We start from the raw sequence: 20,384 nt of genomic DNA, 5'->3' as shown, positions 1-20,384 counted from the left end.
AGGACTTTATACGGAAGGAAGGAAGCAGGAGAGCAGCAGGGCCTTCAAGGTTGGTGGCAGGTAAATGTGAGGTGACAAGAGGCTATGGGGAGGACCTCTGACACTGACACTGCCTCATGTGGAAGCCAAATGGCTAGACTTCTCAGTTCTCAGTCCCGACCTTACTGTATAGCAAGGAAAACCAAGGCTGAGAGGTTCCAGCACCGTCCTAAAGCCTGAGCCTTGGGGAATAGTCCTGCATTAGGAAGCAGTGAGTCCTACCTAAGGCTCCACTTCAGTGAAGCCGGCCTGGAGGCAGAAATATATTCTGGGCCTACAGCGAAAGGCTGGTTCCTCTTGGGTAGAGGGGTGATCTGGTAAGAGCAGGTAGCAGGGAACTATAAGACAACCTCTTCAGCATTTACTTACAGGTCTTTGAGTCTCTTCTCCATTATGTCTCTAGCAAAACTTGGTGTTGTGGTGCACTTTGAACCCAACACTCAGATGAGGCAGGATGATCTTTGTGCGTTTTAAGCGAGCCTAGTCTACAGACTGAGTACCACAACAGCCAGGACTAGAGAGGCTCTGTCTCAAAAACACAACAACACGTTGAAGATCTCTAGCTAATACAGTGATCGACAGGCCTAAGCTTCAGCCATTCACAGCCAGTCCTGCTTCCTCTCCCACCTCCAGCTGCAACAGAGCACACTGCTTGGTGAGTTGTCAGTAGCTCAGCATGACCCCACTCCTCTCCGCCTGGAAAGCCGTTTCCACGTTTCCCATAACCTTTCATAAATAAGACAGTAAAAATTCTTCCGAGACCATGCACTTCCTGTCTCCTACCCTCTGGGGTCCTACAGGGACTTGTGTCCAGCTGCAGGTCCATAAATAGCAGGGGTGAGGGGTGTCCTGGGATGCCTCACTATGCCTTAGAAATGCTGGTAGTCGTGTCCTGGTGGTGGGTCTTGTTCTCCTTACAGAAAGAAACCTGCTGCTGTGGGAAGCTGTTTCTGTGGGCTAGGACCCTTCATTAGGCCCAGTGTCTCCAGCTTCCTCAAGGCCTCCCACAACTCTTTCCAGTTCCTGCCGTCTCTTTAACAAGAGATCCCTGTGACCAGTTAAACCTGTGCCATGGTCCAGGCACTGGTAAGAAAAGGCTCTGGGCTGGATGGTCAGCCACCTCAACTCTGGGGCTGAAGAAGAGGGTCTCTATTAGGGGAGGTGTAATTAATTCTGGGAGCTTTTATAGGACGCTAGAGCTCGGAATTTGAAGCCCTGTGCTCTTCCTTTTCTTTCTCCATGTTGTCCAGTGTAATTAGAAGCGCCGCACTATTTGCATGGAATTCCATTTGGATAGTGTCCAAATTAACCTGGCCTTCCTTGTGTTCTGAACATTCCTATCACTACATCAATCCCTAGACTAGCACAGAGCTCTTGAATGTTAAGACAGGCTAACAGAAGAACCAATATCAGCCTACCCATTGTGTCACCAGACAAGCCTTCTCTGACGTTTCTAAAGTGGGCTACCCAACATCCTAAAGTGGCTCAGCCAAAAGCAAAGGGTTCATTGCCTCTTTGAACTCCATGGAGATGTGAACCCCATGTGACTACAGGGCTTCCCTCGGTCTGGCACACAGCTCACCCCAACATACACAGAGCTGCTAGGCTAGGTCAAGTCAAAAAGAATGGCCCAAAGAAATACAGAACATATTCATCCAGCACATAACCTCCAGAGCTACTGGGCTGGCTGGGGCTCCAAAGCATTCCCATTGGCTGACTTAGATAATAGACATCAAGGAAAGGCTGTTGGGAGCCTAGCGAATGTATAAGATACAGTGAGTGAATGTGGATTGTTTGACATAGTCCTCACACCCATGGGCAGGAGGTAAAGCCTTCCTTTGTTCTGAATGAATGTCGGCAGGATATGCGTGCACTAGCGACTGCCTCTAGCAAGCCTCTAGATGATCACAGCGTGATACGGTACCATACCGAGACTAAGACCAGCCACCCCCTTCCCCCTGCGTTGTACACAACCACTGCTGAGGTTCCAGGTTGCTGCAGCTCCATCAGAGTGCGCACATCCCGCCTGACCGCAGCTTTTCTGTACATGAGGCTGTGTGTGTTCTTCAGTCCCGCACAGTCCCAAGTGAGACCGAATACAAGGCCATACAGGGACACAGCAGGTAGGGAAGGGTGACCTAGGGAAGGACTGGACTTCCCCAGGTACTGAGCTCCTAGAGCAGGCAATATTTGGTAGTACTGTGAGGACAGACACAAAGAAAGCAGAACTGAGTCTCACACTTCACTGGGTAAAGCTTTATTGGAGTATAACTTACACAGACCTCATCCACAGGATCTCTTGTTCATTGGTCAGGTGAACTAGCCTGGAGCCCTACATCTCTGGTTCCTGCCACAAAGGACTCACCGTGGCTTAGGGACACCTTCTTCATCTAGAAACAGCCTAATGAGCGAGAAGCCTTCTACTCTGCCTTTAGGGACAGCAAACCTCCCTGGCTTCTCCTGTATTAGTCACCTGCAGATCAAATGTACAAGGCCTGCTTCCCACAAAGACTGAGGCCAGCTCATGTCCTGGGAAGGCCCCTTCCTTGGGTGGGGCCTGGGAAATCAAGTGAAAGTATTCACAGGTCCCTTTCTCTGGGGCTGGACACTGACCCTGACTTTCTGGCAGGAGTTCCAGAAGAGCTACAGCAGACACAGAGGCCAGCTCCGGACTCTTTCTCCACTCACCCCTCCCAGAGGCCAGGGTCCACAAAGGAATGGGGTTTGGGACAGGGCCCCAGGGGCTAAATGCTCCCAATCTGAGTGACAGAGATGCTTTGCAGGTGCTGTAGGCCCCTTGGATTGGGCCCAGGGACCCCAGGAGTGGCCCCGGCCCTAGTGGGCAGCTCATCTCTCTGGCAACAAGAGGAAGAATGCAGCCTTCAGGAAGCGGCCAAAGCTGCAGAGTGTGGCCACAAGCCAGTGGGAGCGGAAGCCAGGGTCTGTGCTGACCACACACTTGAGGACATCCGTCTGGGAGATAAAAGGAATAGTTAGCAAAGCCAGACACCCAAGGCCCCTAGTACCTCGCACTAGAAAAGTGTCTACCAAGTTACAAAGGGTTTACAAAGGTGTTTGAGAACAGGCTGCTGCGGTCCATCTGGACCAAAACTTGAGCAGGACACCTGAGACTTAGGTGGGAAACAGTCTCAAGTCTGACTTCGTCACCTACCTATGTTATAGGTAAAAATAGGCTTCTGGGTGGAGCCATCCTCCATGCCCAGTACCCAAAAGCATCTTGGATTTGGCCAACCGTGTAGGCAGTCAGGTATGAATCCTGACATCCTGGGAACCTCTAGGTCTTCCTGGGAATATGGAAAAGTGGGGCCTCCAAGAGGGAAGTGAGGGTGCTTTGGGGCTGAAGGGACTACCGTTGGCCTTTTTCTGCCAGGCACCTTCTGGGAGCAGCCAGAAGACAAGAGTTTGGGATCAGGGAACATGTCAGCGCACTGCCTATGTCTCAGAGCAACCCTGAGTCCTGAAGCTCTTGCCTGCTGCTCCCATCTCCCATCCCACCCCCTCCTTCTGTTTCCCCGCAACCCCACAGCCCTGTCGATGCGCAGGCTCACCCATCCTCCGCGCCTCCGAAGCCAGGTGGCCAGGGTCTTGCGTACAAATTCCCCCAGGCAGTCAACCAGGGCATGAACCATGGCAGGCTGAGCCTGCCGAACGCAGTCCACTGCTAGCCCTGCAGCCACTGAGTACAGGGACACTACCTTGCCCCATGTGATACCTGTGGAGAGGGAGTTGTCAATCAGATCCAAGCTGGTGCCCAGCCCGCAGGCTGAAAGGAAGAGCTAAGCTTCCCGGAGCCACTTTCCTGCCTGCCATCAGCTGGTGACTAGCAATGACAATGGAGCCAGGAACCCCCCTGCAGGCCACCACAATAGGACACTGGGCTACACGGTACAACTAGACCATCCTCTCCAGCAGGTCAGACTTCCCTTCTCCGGCAGTTCTTAGGTGGAGATTCCCAGCATCAGATACACACCTGCAGGAGCCTAGGATGAGACCCCGGCCATACCCACATCTGATAAAGGTGTCCACAAGAAAGCAGTATGACTCAGCACAGAACTGAACAAGAAGAGCAGGCAACTACAAGGGTGTGTCTAACCCTGTTTTGTCTGCAACTCTGAACCTTGATTTCAGGGTACTAGGTTAGGGCCTATCCCATACTTGCTTTATTAAAAGTAATAATAATATAACAATAATAACATGCCAAGGCCCACAAGAGGACTTCCCCCCAGACCATTGACCTGCTGGAAGGCACAACTAAAACCTGGAAGTAACAATAAATAAGCCAGAATTATATATAGCACCTTAACATATGGGAGTGTAAGGGCCGGAGGGATGGCCCAGGAGTTAAAGTAGTCCGTGCATGCCTGAGACGCAGCGTTCAGATCCCCAGAACACATATAAAAATGGCAGCCCACCCCCCAATAAAAGCCTTGGAAGGCAGAGACAGGATCCTCAGAGCAAGCTGGTTAGCAAGACCAGCCGTATCGGCAAGCTCTGTCACTGAGAAATTCTGCCTCTCTAAATTGGAGGAGTAATTGAGGATAATGGCCAACATCACCCTTGGGCCTCCTTGAGGACATGCATGCACATGTGACTACAGACATGCAGAATATGCACACACATATGAAAATGGGGGAAATGGAGACATTTTGTATTCCATCACCAGTACTGCCACAAAAACAAGAGTAAAGTCCTGACACAATCAAAACACTTTTGCTGAAAAAGCAGGAGAATCAGGAGTTCGATCAAAGTCTTGCTCAGTTGAGAAGCCTCCAGGCCACCTGACTACCTATGTTCTTATCGCAAATAGACGAGAAGGAGAAACGGCTCAGGAGTGAAAGAGGCCAGAGGACCAAGTCCAGTTCCCAAGAACCACTGCCTGTGACTCGATCTCCAGGCAAATCTGATGCCTCTGAGCTCCACGGGCACCTGAAGACACAGGCACATATCCACACACAGGTACAAACATACACATAATTAAAAATGAAATAAGTGTTTTAAGAAGAGGGTTAGGTAGGGAGATGAAGAGATGGCTCAGCGTTAAGACCATTGGCTGCTCTTCCAGAGGTCCTGAGTTCAATTCCCAGCAACCACAATGGTGGCTCACAACCATCTGTAATGAGATCTGATGCCCTCTTCTGGTGTGTCTGAAGACAGAGACAGTGTACTTACATATAATAAATAAATCTTTGAAAAAATTTTAAAAGAGGGGGTAGTGGTATTTCCCAGTAATCTCAGGAAGCTGAAGCAAGAGGACCTTCAGATTGAGACAGCCAAAAAAAAAGGTACAAATAACACAGAAAAAAAACACTATTTCCCCTTGTTAACAGCACAAGAAGATGGAGCTGTGGCCTACCACCCTGAAAAGCTTTAGGGGTTAGAGCAATGGTAGAGTGTTTGCCATGCAAGCATGAAGGACCAGAGTTCAGATCTCCAGCACCCATATAAAAAACCTGGCATGCTGCCATACACCTATAATCCCAACACCGGCATCAAAAAGATGGGGGCAGGGGCAGGGATGTTGGAGACAGAAGGACCTTTGGGCTTACTGGCCTAGTCATTGCTGACCTCCTAGTTGAGTGAGAGACTGTCTCAAAACAGAACTGGAAGAAGATATTCATCATTAACCTTTACCTACGCACATAGTGTCTACACACACATACACACATTCACACGCACACTCATGTAGACACACACTGGTGAGGATGAGAGATACTGGTTCAGGTAACCGCTCTGCTCAGCTTTGCTAGGGCAGACAGTTGGAGAACTTTTCAGGGAGTACCTGAGAAGCTCACACAGCCCTGTGAGACGTTGGCTTAAGCACTAACATTTACAAACTATGAAACCCCTCCGCCCACCTTCACAGCAGCCAGAATAACCTCCCACGGTGCATGAACCAGCACACAGATGTTCACCACAGCACCATTCACAACGACCAGAAAGGAAAAACTGCATGCTAGCTAGCACACTGCTGGGGTTGTGCAATGGCAGCCAAGAGTCAGCGTGAAGTTCTGATGAATGCCGGAATGGGTACCACAGCCAGGGGAAGGAACCAAACGCAGAAGGGCACAAGTCCCGTGCCAGTCCACCTACAGGAAACACATGGAACAGGCAGACCTGCTGAGACAGCAGATTCAGAAGGGCCTGGGGGCGAGGGACAGGGAGTGACTGCAGTTTGTCCTCAGGATTAGGATAAACAGCATTCTGAGTGTGCTGAGTAACACCAAAGCTGACATTTAACATGGCTAAATGTACCATATATGCATGTCACCTCAATGAAAAGTATTAGGGGGAAAAAGAAGCCAGCAGCGCCCCCCCCCCCAAAAAAGCGGCAGTGGCGTGCACCTGCTTCTAACACTCAAAGGAGCTGCTTGCTCTTCTTCAAGGTAAACCAAATCTGTAAGCCCTGCTGAGCCCCACTCCGGCCTTGGCCTTAACTGCACTCTTGTAGCTCCAGCTCTTGATCTGCAGAGCATCCTAGACAAAAGGTCAGTCAGGTGAGGTCAGCCAGGTGGTCAGCCAGGTGGTCAGCCAGGTGGTCAGCCAGGTGGTCAGCCAGGTGAGGGCGCTCAGTCACATCCCCACAGGCTGGAGGATGGGCCTAGCATCTGAGTCATCCAAAATGCCCCAGTCTGAGCCCATCACAAGAACCATGGAGCTTGGATGTCTTCCGGTTAAACGGAGTGTTCCATGGGGTGGCAACATTCCCAGTAAGGAGCAGGGTAAGATGATGTCCAGGGGTGCGCCAGACTCCTCCTTTCCCTGGGCTCTTGTATATCCACAAACATGTGCAGACTATAGTTATAAAATATCTAACTATAAACATGTACAACCATCTAATTCTGGAACATGGGGGGGGGGCGGTGCAATGTGGTATTTGCTTGTTGAGACAAGGGCTTTCTATTATGGCTTTCATCCTGGCTGTCCCGTAATATCCTATGTAGACCAGGCTGGCCTCAAACTCAGATATCCACCTGCCTCTGCCTCCAGAGAGCTGGGATGAAAAGCATGGGCCGCCACACCCAGCCAGATTTATTTATCTTTAATACAGATGAGCGTTTCGTCTGCACCACGGAGACCAGAAAGTGGCTCAGACCGCCAGCTGCCTGTAAGCTACCATGTGGGAGGAATAAGTACTCTAACTGCTGAACCAGCTCTCCAGCCCTAAATTCCAGAACATCTTATCCACACAGCCCCTCCCCCACACAAGTCCTAATCTGCTCTGTCACCGTTAACATATTCTGCACATTTCACACAAACGGGATTTGTGTGTGGCACGTTTAAGGTACTGCTCTGTCTCGTGTCTGACTAATACTCCACATGGAGTATTGCTCAAGTAGTCAATTAGCGGACCCATGGACAGTTACTTCCGCAGATAATGCTGCTGGGAACAGTCAGCCAGGCTTCTCTTGGGCTTTATTTTCAGGAGGCAAACACCTAGCGGTAGATCCGGTGGGTCATGTGGAAACGCCGTGCTCCGCCATCTGAGGGCCTGCCAGCCCGTTTCCCACCGTGCCGTACTTCACACGTCCTACCAGCTCTGAGTAAAGGCTGAGTTCCCCGAGACCTCATCGACACTGTGGATGTCCGGCCATCCTGACACAATGGCTGTCACGTTAACCATCTCATGTGCCGGTTTGCAAAATCTGCTGGTGGTGCTTTCTGGCCACCAGTGAGATGTGACTGTGACCACCCTACACTCCCATGACCTTCCTTCCCCACCTCCCTGCCGAAGCTTAGAGACAGACACTCAGGACGTCACCCGTGGCTGGCGTCCCTTGCAAAGGCTCCATCTCCCAGAAGCTCTCCTAGAGCGAGTGCCTCTCTGGGCTGCCTCCATGTTCAGGGTAGGCTTGCACCAGGCAGGGATGTGGACATGAGGTAAGGTTTTTCTGACCTCTCCTCAGCTCACACTGCCACCCAAGGCCCTGCTCACCCCTCTCCTGCTCACACCTACCACTAACAGAGACCCAGCCACTCGAGGTCCTGGGCTCACTGCAGCCATCAACAGAGCAGATCTGTAGTCTCCAGAGCAAAAAGTCCCTTATAAATCCAGCCATCCATGGCTCATAAACAAGCCTGCTTGACAGCTTGGAGACAGACACCAGGGCAGCCACTCACGGCTGGCGTCAGCTGCAAAGCTCCAGAACAGGGTGGTCCTCCACCCAAAATGCCTGGCTGCTGGCTTCCTTCCTGAGCTCTACCCACCGTTGTTCCCATTAAGTGTCTGCAGGTTACCCTCAAGGAAGGGACAGGAGCTTGCCCGTTAACTCCTGGTACAGTTTCTCCCACCCCCATGTCACAGCCCTCCTCCCCCTCTCCCACTCCACCACCCACATACTCCCCTACTTCCCACAGCCCAGCCCCCCCTGCAGTTTTAGTACAGAGGCTGAACTAGCTGGCCCTGATCTGTCATACAATGCTGGCTTGGGCCTCCCTGCTCCTAGGCAAAGACCACATGGGTCTGGTGTAAGTGATACATGTGGATAACAAGGTCTCTATCGGGTTCTAAGAGCATGGAGCAGGAGGGTTTTGGTGAGATAAATCTCGCAGCCTCCTGTAAGACTAGGGCAATGAAAGGAAGGGAACTTGAGGGGAAGTGGGAGGGGCTGCAGGAGCTTGTCACTTCTGAGCAGGCACGGAAACTCCTGGGACAGTCCCAGTCATCCAGACCAGCATGTCCCTAATCTCCTAAAGTGTCCCATGACCGGCCACTTTCACTGACTTAGGGATGCTTATGTGTTTTATGAAATGCCTCATGTGGATCTCGCTGTGGAACTTTAAGTACCATGGTCACAGAGCTGCTGCCCTGCAGGGCACCCCAGTCCCAGCCAGTGCCCGGACACTATCAAATGTCAGGATTGTGTCAACAGCCCTCAGAAAGACCAGCAGCTGGGTGGTTCAGAAGATAAAGGCACCTACAGCCAACCTCAGGGACCAAGCGATAAAATGACAGCCACCTCCAGAAGTTGTTCTCTAACCGCCACATATGTGCTGTGGTTCATCTCGTGAGCATACACACACCAAATAAAAATGTAATGAATAAAAAAAAAAAAAACAGGTGTGGTTTTGCACACCTTTAATCCCAGCACTCAGATAGGCAGATTAGATGCCAGCCTGGTCTACAGAGCAGAGATCTAGGACAGCCAAGGCTACACAAAGAAACCCTATCTCAAAAAACCAAAAATCAATAAGTAAAACTAAACAGCAAAGTCCCCAGGAGCCCCTCCTAGTGCTGGGTAAACCAGCTCTTCAGTGGGCTAGCCTGTTACACACCAAGGGCCAGGAAGCTTGCTTGAATGCTGGCAGTGATTTTGGAACCCATAGGGCTGTGTTAGGGGACCCCAAGAATTTTCTATCCCTGCAAACCTGCCTGATCCACCCACATTGAGCCCCTCCCAGTGCCACCTCAGGTTAACAGGCCAGACCTACCTGCTGAGAAGATGTGGCCTGCCACAGCGAGGAAGGCATCGGTCACCACAGGCTCAGACTGCAGGGGGATGTGCAGCTGCCGGGCCACATTTCGGTATACGCTGGGACGGATCTGCTCCAGCTCATCTCCTGCAAGGGGACACTGTCGTTCAGGTCCTCTCACACCTCAGCCCTGGGGTCAGCACCTTAACCTCCAGGCTAACACCGTCGCTTCTCTAGGCTCTGTCCCACCCCTTCACCTTACCTTGCTTCATTTGACTCTCCTAACCTTGGTCCCATGAACAAAGAGACTAGGGAAGCTGTGGAACCTCCACGTCCCCTAGGGCAAGCTGGCTGGGCCAGTAGGGCAGGAATCCTGCGGTGATTCATGGGCAGTGCCTGTTCAGTGACTCACGGCAGACAGGCAAACAGATGAGCCAGTGGGTAGGCTAAGCAGGAGAGACCAGGCAGAAGAGCCCAACATGGAGACGGTTCGGCTGGAGGACCACATCTATGCAGTCACCCCCCACAGCCTCACAGGATGATGCTGGCTTAGGCCCTGTGGCATTAGCATCACTAGCAATGGCTCAGTTAACTGACTTAGGTTGAGCCAAGGCCTGGGACAATGGGACCTACCGCCCACATGCCAACCTAGGTTCCTGGTGCCAGATGGGTGTGTTTTTATGTGGTACTACATCAGCCCAGCCACAGCTGTGCCAAGGAGATGCCTTCCACAGACCCGCCTGCCCCCTGGGCTGCAGTGCCTTGGGCATTATCACGCATGCACCGGGAAAAATGGTGCCGGGAATTCCACACAACCTCTGATTGGGTGTCCCTCCCGAGCCACTTCCCCAGCCAAAGCAAATAGGGAAATGCAGTTGCTGCCTGGCCTGTCCCAGCGATAAGGGCGCCCACGTCATCCCTGAGGCCAGCTGTGCTCTATCTAATTAATTAAGATTTGGAACCAGAGCAGAATCAGGAGGGCCAGGGGATGAGGAGATGGCATGGAAATTCCCAACACTTGCCTGACTGTTGCCAAGGATAAGCCCTGGGGACCTTTGGAGAAGGACCCTAGGAGATGGCTCAGGGACACTAGCTAGGCTGCTTCCTGTTTGTGGCTGGGGCCCATGTTTGGGGTCAGGAAGATATTGCTGACCTTGAGTCGTCATGACAGCACCAAACATAACCTGAACAAGAACACATTGGAATTCAGGCCCTTTCCTTCCGGGAATCCCCTTAGCTGTCTAGAAGGGTCTGAACCCCAGAGTATATAGGAACAGCTCTGGGAAAAGGCCTTAAAGTTTCTGAGTACTCAGAGCGCTCCTGCTGAGCTGGAGGCTTTGCACCCATTCCTTTCTATAGACCAGAGTTCAAGGCTCTCAGGACCTGCCAAAAAGACTGTAAAGACAGAAATTTCGTAGGTTAGACGCAAAGCAGGACTTTCCCTTTGCCATCCCAGTGTCCTGGGAACTTACAAGAGGCCAACATGTCCTTTCTCTAGAGAGAGCCAATGCTCTTCTTTTGTCTGATGCGTTTACCCTACCAAACCTCTCATTCATGCTCTCCACACACCCAGAGATAGCTCCGCTCTGTCCACGCACAGCCCCCCTGGGAACCCAACTCAGGCCGAGTGGACTCCACCTCCCTCTAACTGTTGAGCAGGGCTGGTTTACACAGCCCTGCTCCTTGAGGCCAGCCCATCACAAAGATGCAGAGGTCTATATAAAACAGCATGTGTGCACACCTCATCTCCCAGGAAGCCAGGTCTTCGCTCCAACCAGGAGAATGCACACCTGCTCTTCCTGACACCCACTCGCCCATTTATTTGATCTCTGCTATCTCTTTGTCTCTTACAGCCCAGGTCCCAATCTGGCTGTGCTAACATGAACTGTCCTGGATCTAAGGTTGGTTATCCTTCCCCATACATGTCCAGGCCTTAGAGGAGTCAAAGAGAGCTGCTGACCCCCCAGAAACAAGTGTCCCAGATATCCTTCCAAAAGGCCCTGGGGGGGGGGGGCTTCACATCAAGGGAAACTGCAGTGGGTGTCGGACCTCAGCCAATAACTGAAAGGCCTATTTTCCAAAACAAACATTGGGACACGTGGTACCACAAAGGATTTTTTTTTTTTTTTTTTTAGTCCAGCAGAGTACAAGGGTCACCATAAAGTTTAGCTGCTAAAATATTGCTCTTCCAGAGCTTTCTGTGTTTTATGGCAAGAATGTCTGTGATCGGGACTAAGCAGGCACCAGGGAGGGGGGAGTCTGACAAAGGAGCCGGCAAGCAGGCAAGCCTGGGGGTGAACAGAGCAGCACCAGCCTGGGTGGCCTATCCCTATATCCTCTCCATTCCAGACAGATTTGGGCTCCCACGCAGCCTCCCACCAGAGGGAGGGTGAGGAACAGCCGCAGAGGGGTCATATCTCAAGAAGGAATGTCAGTGCAAAACAGCTGTACCGGGAACCCCGAAACACAACGGGGCAGACCCATCAACCAGCAATAGAAGGGCTGCCTGGGATGCTGGTGCCCCACACTCACCCAAGCGCAGCAGCACGGTGCACACCTCTGCCAGGCGTCCTCCAGGGGCAGGCGAGGCACGCTCTGGAGCGCTCCAGGAGAGGCCGGCGCGCAAAAGCCGCGCGTGCACGTACTCCCGGCCTAGTGCCTTAGCCTGGGCCACCAGCTCCTTGTCTGTGGGCGAGCGATCAAAGGCGTCCATGATCTCCGCAGCAAAGACTGAAGAGCGCCGCAGCACCTCCATGGCCGAAGCGCAGGCAAGAGGCGCCACACCTACGAACAGACTGAGTTCGGCCCGGATCGCCTCCAGCCAGGTGGCGAAGGGACTCTTGCCACGCGAGGAGACCCGGAGGCGCGGCGCGAGGCACAGCGGTCCTCACCGCGTGCGCCCAGGTCGGGGCCGGGCCAATTCAAACCTCACAGGAGGTCGGCTGGGCGCCGCCCTCAAAAAGAGCCGGCTTCTGATAGCCTCTCGTTTTGCACCCCAAGCCTTTTAAAACACAGTGTCACGTTCATTTTAGGTTCCAAATTAAATATCGCAGGTCTCGGCGGTGGCCAAGGGTTGAAACACCGCGGGGAAGGGGCGATAGGTTCTTTGGTCACAGCGCCCAAGCTCGAGGACCAGTGTTGGGGGCGACAGAGGATGCAGAGTAGCCTGCTGCGACCAGCCCACCAGCAGGACCCCGCGGGCTCCTCCCTGCCGGCGAGTCAGGTCCTAAAGAAGGCTCCAAACTGCTCGGCGGTCCCTGGGCTCGGAGGCCACGCACCTGCGCACCTCGCAGAGCCCGTGTTTGTCCCCGGTGTCGCCGTTCCCATGGTGCTACATCCAGGGCACCGACGCCACGCCCGCCCGACTCACCTCTCCCGCCTCATGGCGCGCAGGGCGGCGGTGGAGTTCTGGCTTCAGGACCCGCTCACCGCCGTCTCCGCCGGTCTAGACCCTTCCATTCAAACCCGCGAGCGCGCGCCCCGCCCCAGCGCCCGCCCCGTCCACGCCCGAGCTGAAGCACAGGCTCCGCCGGTCTTCCCGCGCGCTCGCTGAAGTCCTGGTCCCGAGGGGTGCGGGAGGCGTACCGCGGACTCCCCGCGGGCGGGAAGCCAGGCTTAGGGCTTCGCCTTCTAAGGAAACGGCAACCCCCGGGGGCGGAGCCGCAGCCCAGCTCTGCCCAACGCCTCCCCGGCTAGAGAAAGGCCAACACAAGTTCTCGGGATGCGCCCGGGAACGCCGCCAGGCTGGAGCTGTCCCGGCAGGCAGCGCGAAGAACATCCAGCTCTGACACCAACCCACTGGGGCGCACCGAGTTCCATTTTAAAATGGTCTGACTTATCTTTTCCTTATTGCCTTGTAGAGGTTCCTTAAAGATCCTGAATTCTTGCCGTTGTCAGGGATCTGATGCCCTCTTTGACCTCCGAGGGCACTAGGCATACACGGGGTGCACAGATGTGCAGGCAGGCAAACATTCATACACAAAACAAAAATAAACATAAGTAAATATTTAAAATTAGATTCTGGATTCTCGGCTTAATAGAAGCCTTCGGAGTGTGGTGAAGATTTGGATGTGTGCTTGGTTGAAGATACTGCAGATACTTTCTCCCACTCGAGTCTAGCTTTGCTTTTAATGAGCTGGACTTATTTATATCAAGTACAATATATAATTTGTAGTTAGTTATCTCTCATTAGGGCATCTTTCCTTTGATAGAAAAAGGGGGAGGGAGGGAGAGGCAGAGACAGAGAGACACACAAAGACAGAGAGTTGCTTGTCTGGAACTGTGTTGATCAGCTGGTCCAGCTTGAAGGGATCATCCAGCCTCTGCCTCCAAAGTACTGGACCACAGCCGTGTTCAGAAGCTTGGTTATTTTAGGGTTCATATGCAGACCTCTGATGGGTCACAAACATCGTTGTGAACAGTGGTAGTGAGTCAGAGCTCCCTTTTCCACACAGACTTCCAAGAAAGTCAACATCACCAAACTCGGTTCTTCTCCTTCATCCTTTGACCCAAATGCACAATTCCAACAATGGGATTTGCTAATTTGACCTAATTCATGTAATTTCACTTAGAGCTATAAAATACATATTCTACATGTGAACACACACACACACACACACACACACACACACACACGAAAATAGACTACACTGGGAAACATAAGAAAATGTCAACAAATTTCAAAGAGCCGAAATCAATTGTACAGTAATTATTCTCTGAATTAAAGCTGAATTACAGAATAACTAGTGGAAATCTCCAAATGCTTGGAAAGGGAACATGCTTATATGAGGTAATACATGATAAATCACAATGAAATTGTTAAAAGATTTATTTATGTATTTTACATATATGGGTGTTTTATCTGCACTTTAGAAGAGGGCATCAGATCCCACAGGACTACAGTTATAAGTGGTTGTGAACCACCATGTGGGTGCTAGGATTGCATTCAGGACCTCTGAAAGAGCAGTCAGTGCTTTTAACCACTGAGCCATCTCTCTAGCCCTACAATGGAAATATTTTTCAAGTGAATAATCACAGAAACAATACAAGCCCAAGTAAAAGCCCAGCATCATCACATGCAAGTCTCTACTTCCAAGTTCTATTGGGGCAAAGAAAAGGAGATACCTGGGGCTTGCAGGGCATGAGCCTAGCTCAAGTATCACAGACAGATCCTGTCCTGGGGAATAAGTGGGGGTTGTTAGAGGATGAGGGGAACCCTGCAGGTGTCCAGGCTGGGAATCAAGAATAAAGTGATTGACTTCATGAACCTGGATCAAACTTGGGGAATCTGATCTCAGTTTAACAAATTTAAACACAGTATGATTTGGAGGCAAAAAAAAAAAAAAAAAAAAAAAGGTCACTGCTGTAATATAATCCTCGGGGGACAAAGAAATATAATTACATCAGACTTGACTCGGGGTACATGTCATTTATTCCAACAAGATCTGGCTCTAGAGATAAGCTACCTAGACTAGCCTAATGGCCTAAGGAAGACTCGGCCTGGTCTGTTACACAGACAACATAGAGGTCATTTGTGCTGTCAGCCACCTCCAGTCCTGACTCTTGATATGCCCTGGGCCAACAGGTACCGCAGATCACCAGGCTGCTAATCTCTCCCAGTTCCAATTCAAACCCAGGCTGCTGGATGGAAAGACAAGCATGTTTGCTTAACACTCCTGGTTTCTCTGGAGATCTGTTAGCGAAAGGGCCTTTGTGCTATGCTCTCAACAAGACAAGGCCACTGGAAGTCTTCCTCTGGTCTCATGAATACTCAGATAAGCAGGTGCACCCCCCCCCACACACACACATACAGATTTAACTTAAAAAAAATAGAAGAAAATAGAATATACCATGTCACAATAATTTAAATTTTTAAATGAAACACAGTTTACCATAACTGACACAGGAAGAAAGTCTGGAGAATCCAACACCAATTAAATAAATTTAGTTTGACAGACTATTCTAATACCATCATAGTTACTTTTCTATTCTGAAGAGACACCGTGAACAAAGTAATCTAGAAAAGAAAGCTAATTGGGGGTTGCTTACACTTTCAGAGATTGAGCCCATGACCATGGTGGGGAACAGGCAACAGACAGGCAGGAATAACAGAGGAGCAATAACCGAGCTCCTACTTCTCATCCACAAGCAGGGGGCAGAGAGAGTTGAAACCTCAAAGTCCTACCCCACTCTGTAACACACCTTTTAACCCTTCCCAAACGGCTCCACCTAATAAGGACCAAGTTTTTAAATATATGAACCTACAGGGGTCGCTCGCATTAAAACTACCTCATATATTGACACTTTGGGTTGTTTACTGTTGGTTGAACTGAAGAAGTATCACCAACCTTACACAGCTCTAACCAAAAATTTTTAAATGAGAAAATCTTTCTCAACTCATTCTGCAAGAATAATATCAAATGTTGATATCCAAACCTGTCCAGCATGTTACAAGAAGGGCGGAAAAGGACTGCAATGGTGGCTCCGAGGTTAAGTTTGTACATTGAGCAGCTCATAACTGCCTGCAAGTCCAGGGGGATCCAGGGCCTCTGGCTTCCCAAAGTACCTGCACTCATATACCCTCATAGGCACACACCCACACACACATACACACAAAGTGGAAAACTTCAGGGTTCTTTGGAAAGTCGGTTGCATGGTGTTTTGCTGATGAAAACACGTGAAGGAATGTTTTGTTAAAGTGGACACAGGTGTGAAAGGCTAAGACTGACTCATGAAGGAACATCTCACTGAAGCAGACACAGGAGAGAGGATGTTCTGCTAAAACAAGCACAAGAAAGGACACGTGATAAAGGATTCTTAGTGAACAACAGGCATGTATTGGTCTGCCTTCCATTGCGTAGTTGAGCTGCGTTTGTCGGAGCTCCATAGAGAGAAACGCACCAAAAACGTTCTGGTGGTGTGCTGCGGCCTGTTGCTGCTTCCAGTTACTGACTGTATGCGCACGTGTTGAGCAAGATCCATTCGGAGGCCTGGCTGTCTGTGCCGGGTCATTTCACCACTGCTGCTAACCCGCCTCTACCACACTAGATTGCTGGTGAATTCCTGAGGTGTTTTCGAGTGAATCCAGCTGCCGCTGCCTGCTAACCTGTGAACCGAACTGCTGCTTTCAACACAACACAGAAGGTTACTGCAAAGAATCTTTCTAAGCAGATCCATTCCCCACCCACCCACCCCTCTAGGTCCCCCATCCTTTCTTTTCCACTACCTCTGGTGGGTGGTAGGTTACAATGAAGGTTAAAATATTTAAGAACCATCATTAAAAATACGATTGAAAAAAATTAAAGTTACAGACACACATACACTATTAAAAACAAATAAACCATTTGTAAAAAGAAAGTTGGGGGCTGGAGAGATGACTCAGTGGTTAAGAGCACTCACTGACTGCTGCTCTTCCAGAGGTCCTGAGTTCAATTCCCAGCACCCACATGGTGGCTCATAACCATCTCTAATGGGATCCAATGCCTTCTTCTGGTGTGTCTGAAAGACAGCTACAATGAACTCATATACATAAAATAAATAAATCTTTAAAAAACCATACATTTGGGAAAGGTTAAGGTTACAAACATACATACGATTTTAAAAACAAATAAATCAGTTTTAAAAGAAAGTTGGGGGGCAGGAGTAATGCCGCATGCCTTAATCCCAATACTCAGGAGGCAGAGGCCGGAGGATCTCAATACATTTTTTAATTTTTATCATCTTTTATGTGTATAGGTGTTTCACCTCCATATATATCTGTGCACCACAGGCATGCCTCTGCCAGTGGAGGCCCAGAGAGGGAGGCGTCACTGGATTCTCCTGGTGACTGGAAGTACACAGTTGTGAGCCACCACCATGTGGGCTCTGGGAGTTGAATCCTGGTGTTCTAGAAGAACAGCAAACTCCAGCTCTTTATAAAGAACTCTCTAACTTGGAGTTGAGCGCTGTGGAAAGATGGTCATAAACTTGTGAAGAGTGCTCAAGCTTGGGACTGCTGCTCTGAAGAGCTAGAAACATAAAAGCTCAACAGGAAAAAGAAATTAACCCAAAGTGTTGGTGGGGGAGGGGTGTAGGCAGCCCTGAACCTTCAGTGTACCTCTAAGTCCTTCGGGATTTACTTCTCACAAGTGGGGAACTGAAGCCTGCCAACCTAACCCATTCCCACACCTGCTTCCTTCCTTCCCCTGTGCAGCAGCCTCAGGCCCTTCCGGCCTGCTTAGTCCGTTTGCTTCTACATAAAAAGAGAGCGTGTTTCTCCCCCTTCCTGTCTCCTGTTGAGTGAAGCTTGCCTCCTAACTACACAGCAGCCCCCGGTGAGTCACTGGGCAGAACTCATGACTGTCTCAGTCCAGGAGTGCAGAAAATAAGTCAAAAGCCAAGCCACGGCTGGGTGTGGTGGGTTGTACTTCCAACCCTAGCACTCTGAAGGCTACAGAGGGAATTCTAAACTATCCTGGGCTACACGGTGAGACCCTGTCTCAAGAAAAAGAACATAAAAGAAAGAGAGAGAGGGAGGGAGGGAGGGAGGAAGAAAAGAGAGAAAGAGAGAAAAGAAAGCCAGGCATAGCGATGCCACACCCTTAATCCCAGAATTTGGGAGGCAGAAGCAGGCCATCTCTGTGAGTTTGAGGTCCTCTTCTTCCTTGGGTGGTCTATACCATCACATACACCAAGCTTGATACCTCCTGGTCATGTCAGGATGCTGGTTGGCACTAAGCAGGGCAGAGCGAGACAGCGTGGGGGGTGGGGGTCTGCACTGACTAGCGTCCCAATCTGAGTGTGGGGAGAGCCCTGTGTGCAGGATGACCTGCTCTACAATTTCTGAAGTCTCCTTGCTAATTGTGCCCTCAGGTGGCTGCTTCACAAAAAATGCTTGCTGCAACCATTGAGGTCCATGTCAGCCACTCCCTCCGGATGGCCCTCCTTCCCCATGACCCTGTCTTCCCAGGCCACTTCAAGCACAGGCACTGAGAACTAACTTCCCAGTCTCCATCACAGTTCCTAGGAGTGAGATCAGGCGACTCCACACATGCACAACCATGGTTCTCTCCCCACCCATCTCCACCACCATCTTGGCCTCTTCTCTGTCACCAGTCTCCCCAGAGAGCCTTTCTTTGGAGACTGGGGACCTCTTTTGCCTCAGGCACTAGTTTCTCCCTCCCAGAACATGCTTTGATTAGTTCCCTAGGCAGGTTCTTCTGGGTGATATAAAAGCAAACTGAGAGATCGATGAGAAGCAAGCCAGTAAGCAGCGCTCTTCGGTGGCCTCTGCTTCAGTTCCGGCCTCCATGTTCCTGCCCTGACTCCCCTCGGCGATGGACTGTTATCCGGAAGTGTGAGAAACCATTTCTTCCCCAGGCTACTTTTGGTCATGGAGTTCATCATAGCTATAGAAACTAAAACAGTAGCTAACATTAATATTCCTGCTTCAGTTTCCCAGGCGCTGGGATTGCAAATGTGTGGCCCCACATCTGGATGGTTTGTTTGTCTGAGACAAGGTCTCTTATAGCTTCTTGGAGCTTGACTGTGAACACCTATGCCTATCAGAAAGGAGGTACATCTCCAGCCTGTTGTTCACTTGAACTCTTGTGATTTCAAGCCAGGCCTGATGACACACAACCAGAGAGGCCAAGGCACAAATATTGCAAGTTCCAAGCCAACCTGGGAAACTAGCCAGTAAGAGAGTGTCTGTAAAAAAACTTTTTTTTAATAAAAAGAATTCTTTCGATCTCTAGGAGTGAATTTGACTACTATATCCACGGCCAGATCTTGACTTCTCCTCTTCCTGCTCCTCTATTGGTTTTGCTTATTGGTTTTATATTTCTTTCATTTATTCATTCATTCACTCACTCATTCATTTATGTGTGTGTGGGGGGCAGAGAGAAGGCAGTTATGTTAGTGTATGTTAAACATTTAATATTGAAGTTCCTGTGATATATATCATGATGAGTTTGTTTTCTACCATAAAGCCACAATCAGAGTAGTCCAGGGTAGTATGGGTGAGAACGGAGCAGGAACACTCAGTCAACCGCCCTCAAACCTGGTAAGTAGAGAACCCCAGCTCACACTTTTAGTTTCCTTTTCTACAGCTGTCATAAAAGACCCTGGCAAAAGCAATTTAAGGAAGGAAGACTCACAGTTCAAGGACACACTCCATCTAGGCAGAGAAGTGGAGGCAGGAGCTTAAGGGGACCTGTCCCTTACACCCTCAGTCAGAAAGTGAGGAGTGATAACTGAGCTCTTTTGCCTTTCCTATAGTTCACATTCCAACCCAAGGAACAGTGCAGCTCACAGTGGGTGGATCTTGTCATATCGATTCCATAACCAAGACAATCTGTCATACGCATGACCAGAGTCCTGTCTCTTAGCTGATTCTAGAGCTCATCAGTCTGAGAATGGAAGGAGCATGGATTGAACATAGGAGACCTCCAAGCTAGTCCCACAGTGATGCACTTCCTCCAACAATGCACCTACTTCAATGAGGCCACACCTAATAGTGCCACCCTTTATTGGCCAAGCATTCAAACACTTGACTCCATGGGGGGCCATACTCATTCAAACCACTGGAGTTGTCCTCTGACACTACTTACACACATGTACTTGCATATGCTCACACATACATACACATTCATGCACACATACACTCATACACTCACACAGTGACATGGACATGGACACACACGCAGAGGCACACACCTGCACATATAGAAAGAAAGCAAGAAAAGAGAGAAGCTTAGAATGGGAGAAGATTCAGACTCTTTGCAAGATGTCCCATTAGCAAGGAGGGGAACCCAGAACCCAAACTTCTGGAAAACCCATAAGCCATGAAAATCTGTGCCCAGCTTGCCAAGTTCTCCAAAAGGAGGTTATTGACCAGCTTGGTGGTCTTGCCACTTGGCATCTGAACATGGGTT

At 50.3% G+C, this 20,384-nt stretch overlaps 1 protein-coding gene across 1 annotated transcript; it reads right to left on the bottom strand.

The window, feature by feature from the left end:
- Positions 1-2,305: 2,305 nt before the first annotated feature.
- BOK (BCL2 family apoptosis regulator BOK) lies at positions 2,306-12,946 on the bottom strand. Its single transcript, XM_080933068.1, has 5 exons — positions 12,842-12,946; positions 12,004-12,255; positions 9,490-9,618; positions 3,609-3,772; positions 2,306-3,012 (listed from the first exon to the last, which is right to left on the bottom strand). Exons 2-5 carry the CDS (start codon positions 12,224-12,226, stop codon positions 2,887-2,889), a joined length of 642 nt encoding a protein of 213 aa, XP_080789194.1. The 5' UTR covers positions 12,227-12,255; positions 12,842-12,946; the 3' UTR covers positions 2,306-2,886.
- Positions 12,947-20,384: the final 7,438 nt, after the last annotated feature.

The sequence above is a fragment of the Micromys minutus genome (assembly GCF_963924665.1).
Source record: "Micromys minutus genome assembly, chromosome: 19".
NCBI lineage: Eukaryota > Metazoa > Chordata > Mammalia > Rodentia > Muridae > Micromys > Micromys minutus.
Note: the sequence above shows the minus strand (reverse complement) of the source record. Positions and strands in the feature narration are given on the sequence as shown.

Coding starts and splice junctions, on each gene's coding strand:
- BOK (XM_080933068.1), bottom strand. CDS start 12,226: ATGGAGGTGCTGCGGCGCTCTTCAGTCTTTGCTGCGGAGATCATGGAC. Junction 9,619..12,003: donor CACCGTGCTGCTGCGCTTGG/GTGAGTGTGGGG, acceptor GTCCCCTTGCAG/GAGATGAGCTGGAGCAGATC. Junction 3,773..9,489: donor AGGCCACATCTTCTCAGCAG/GTAGGTCTGGCC, acceptor CCCTCTCCACAG/GTATCACATGGGGCAAGGTA.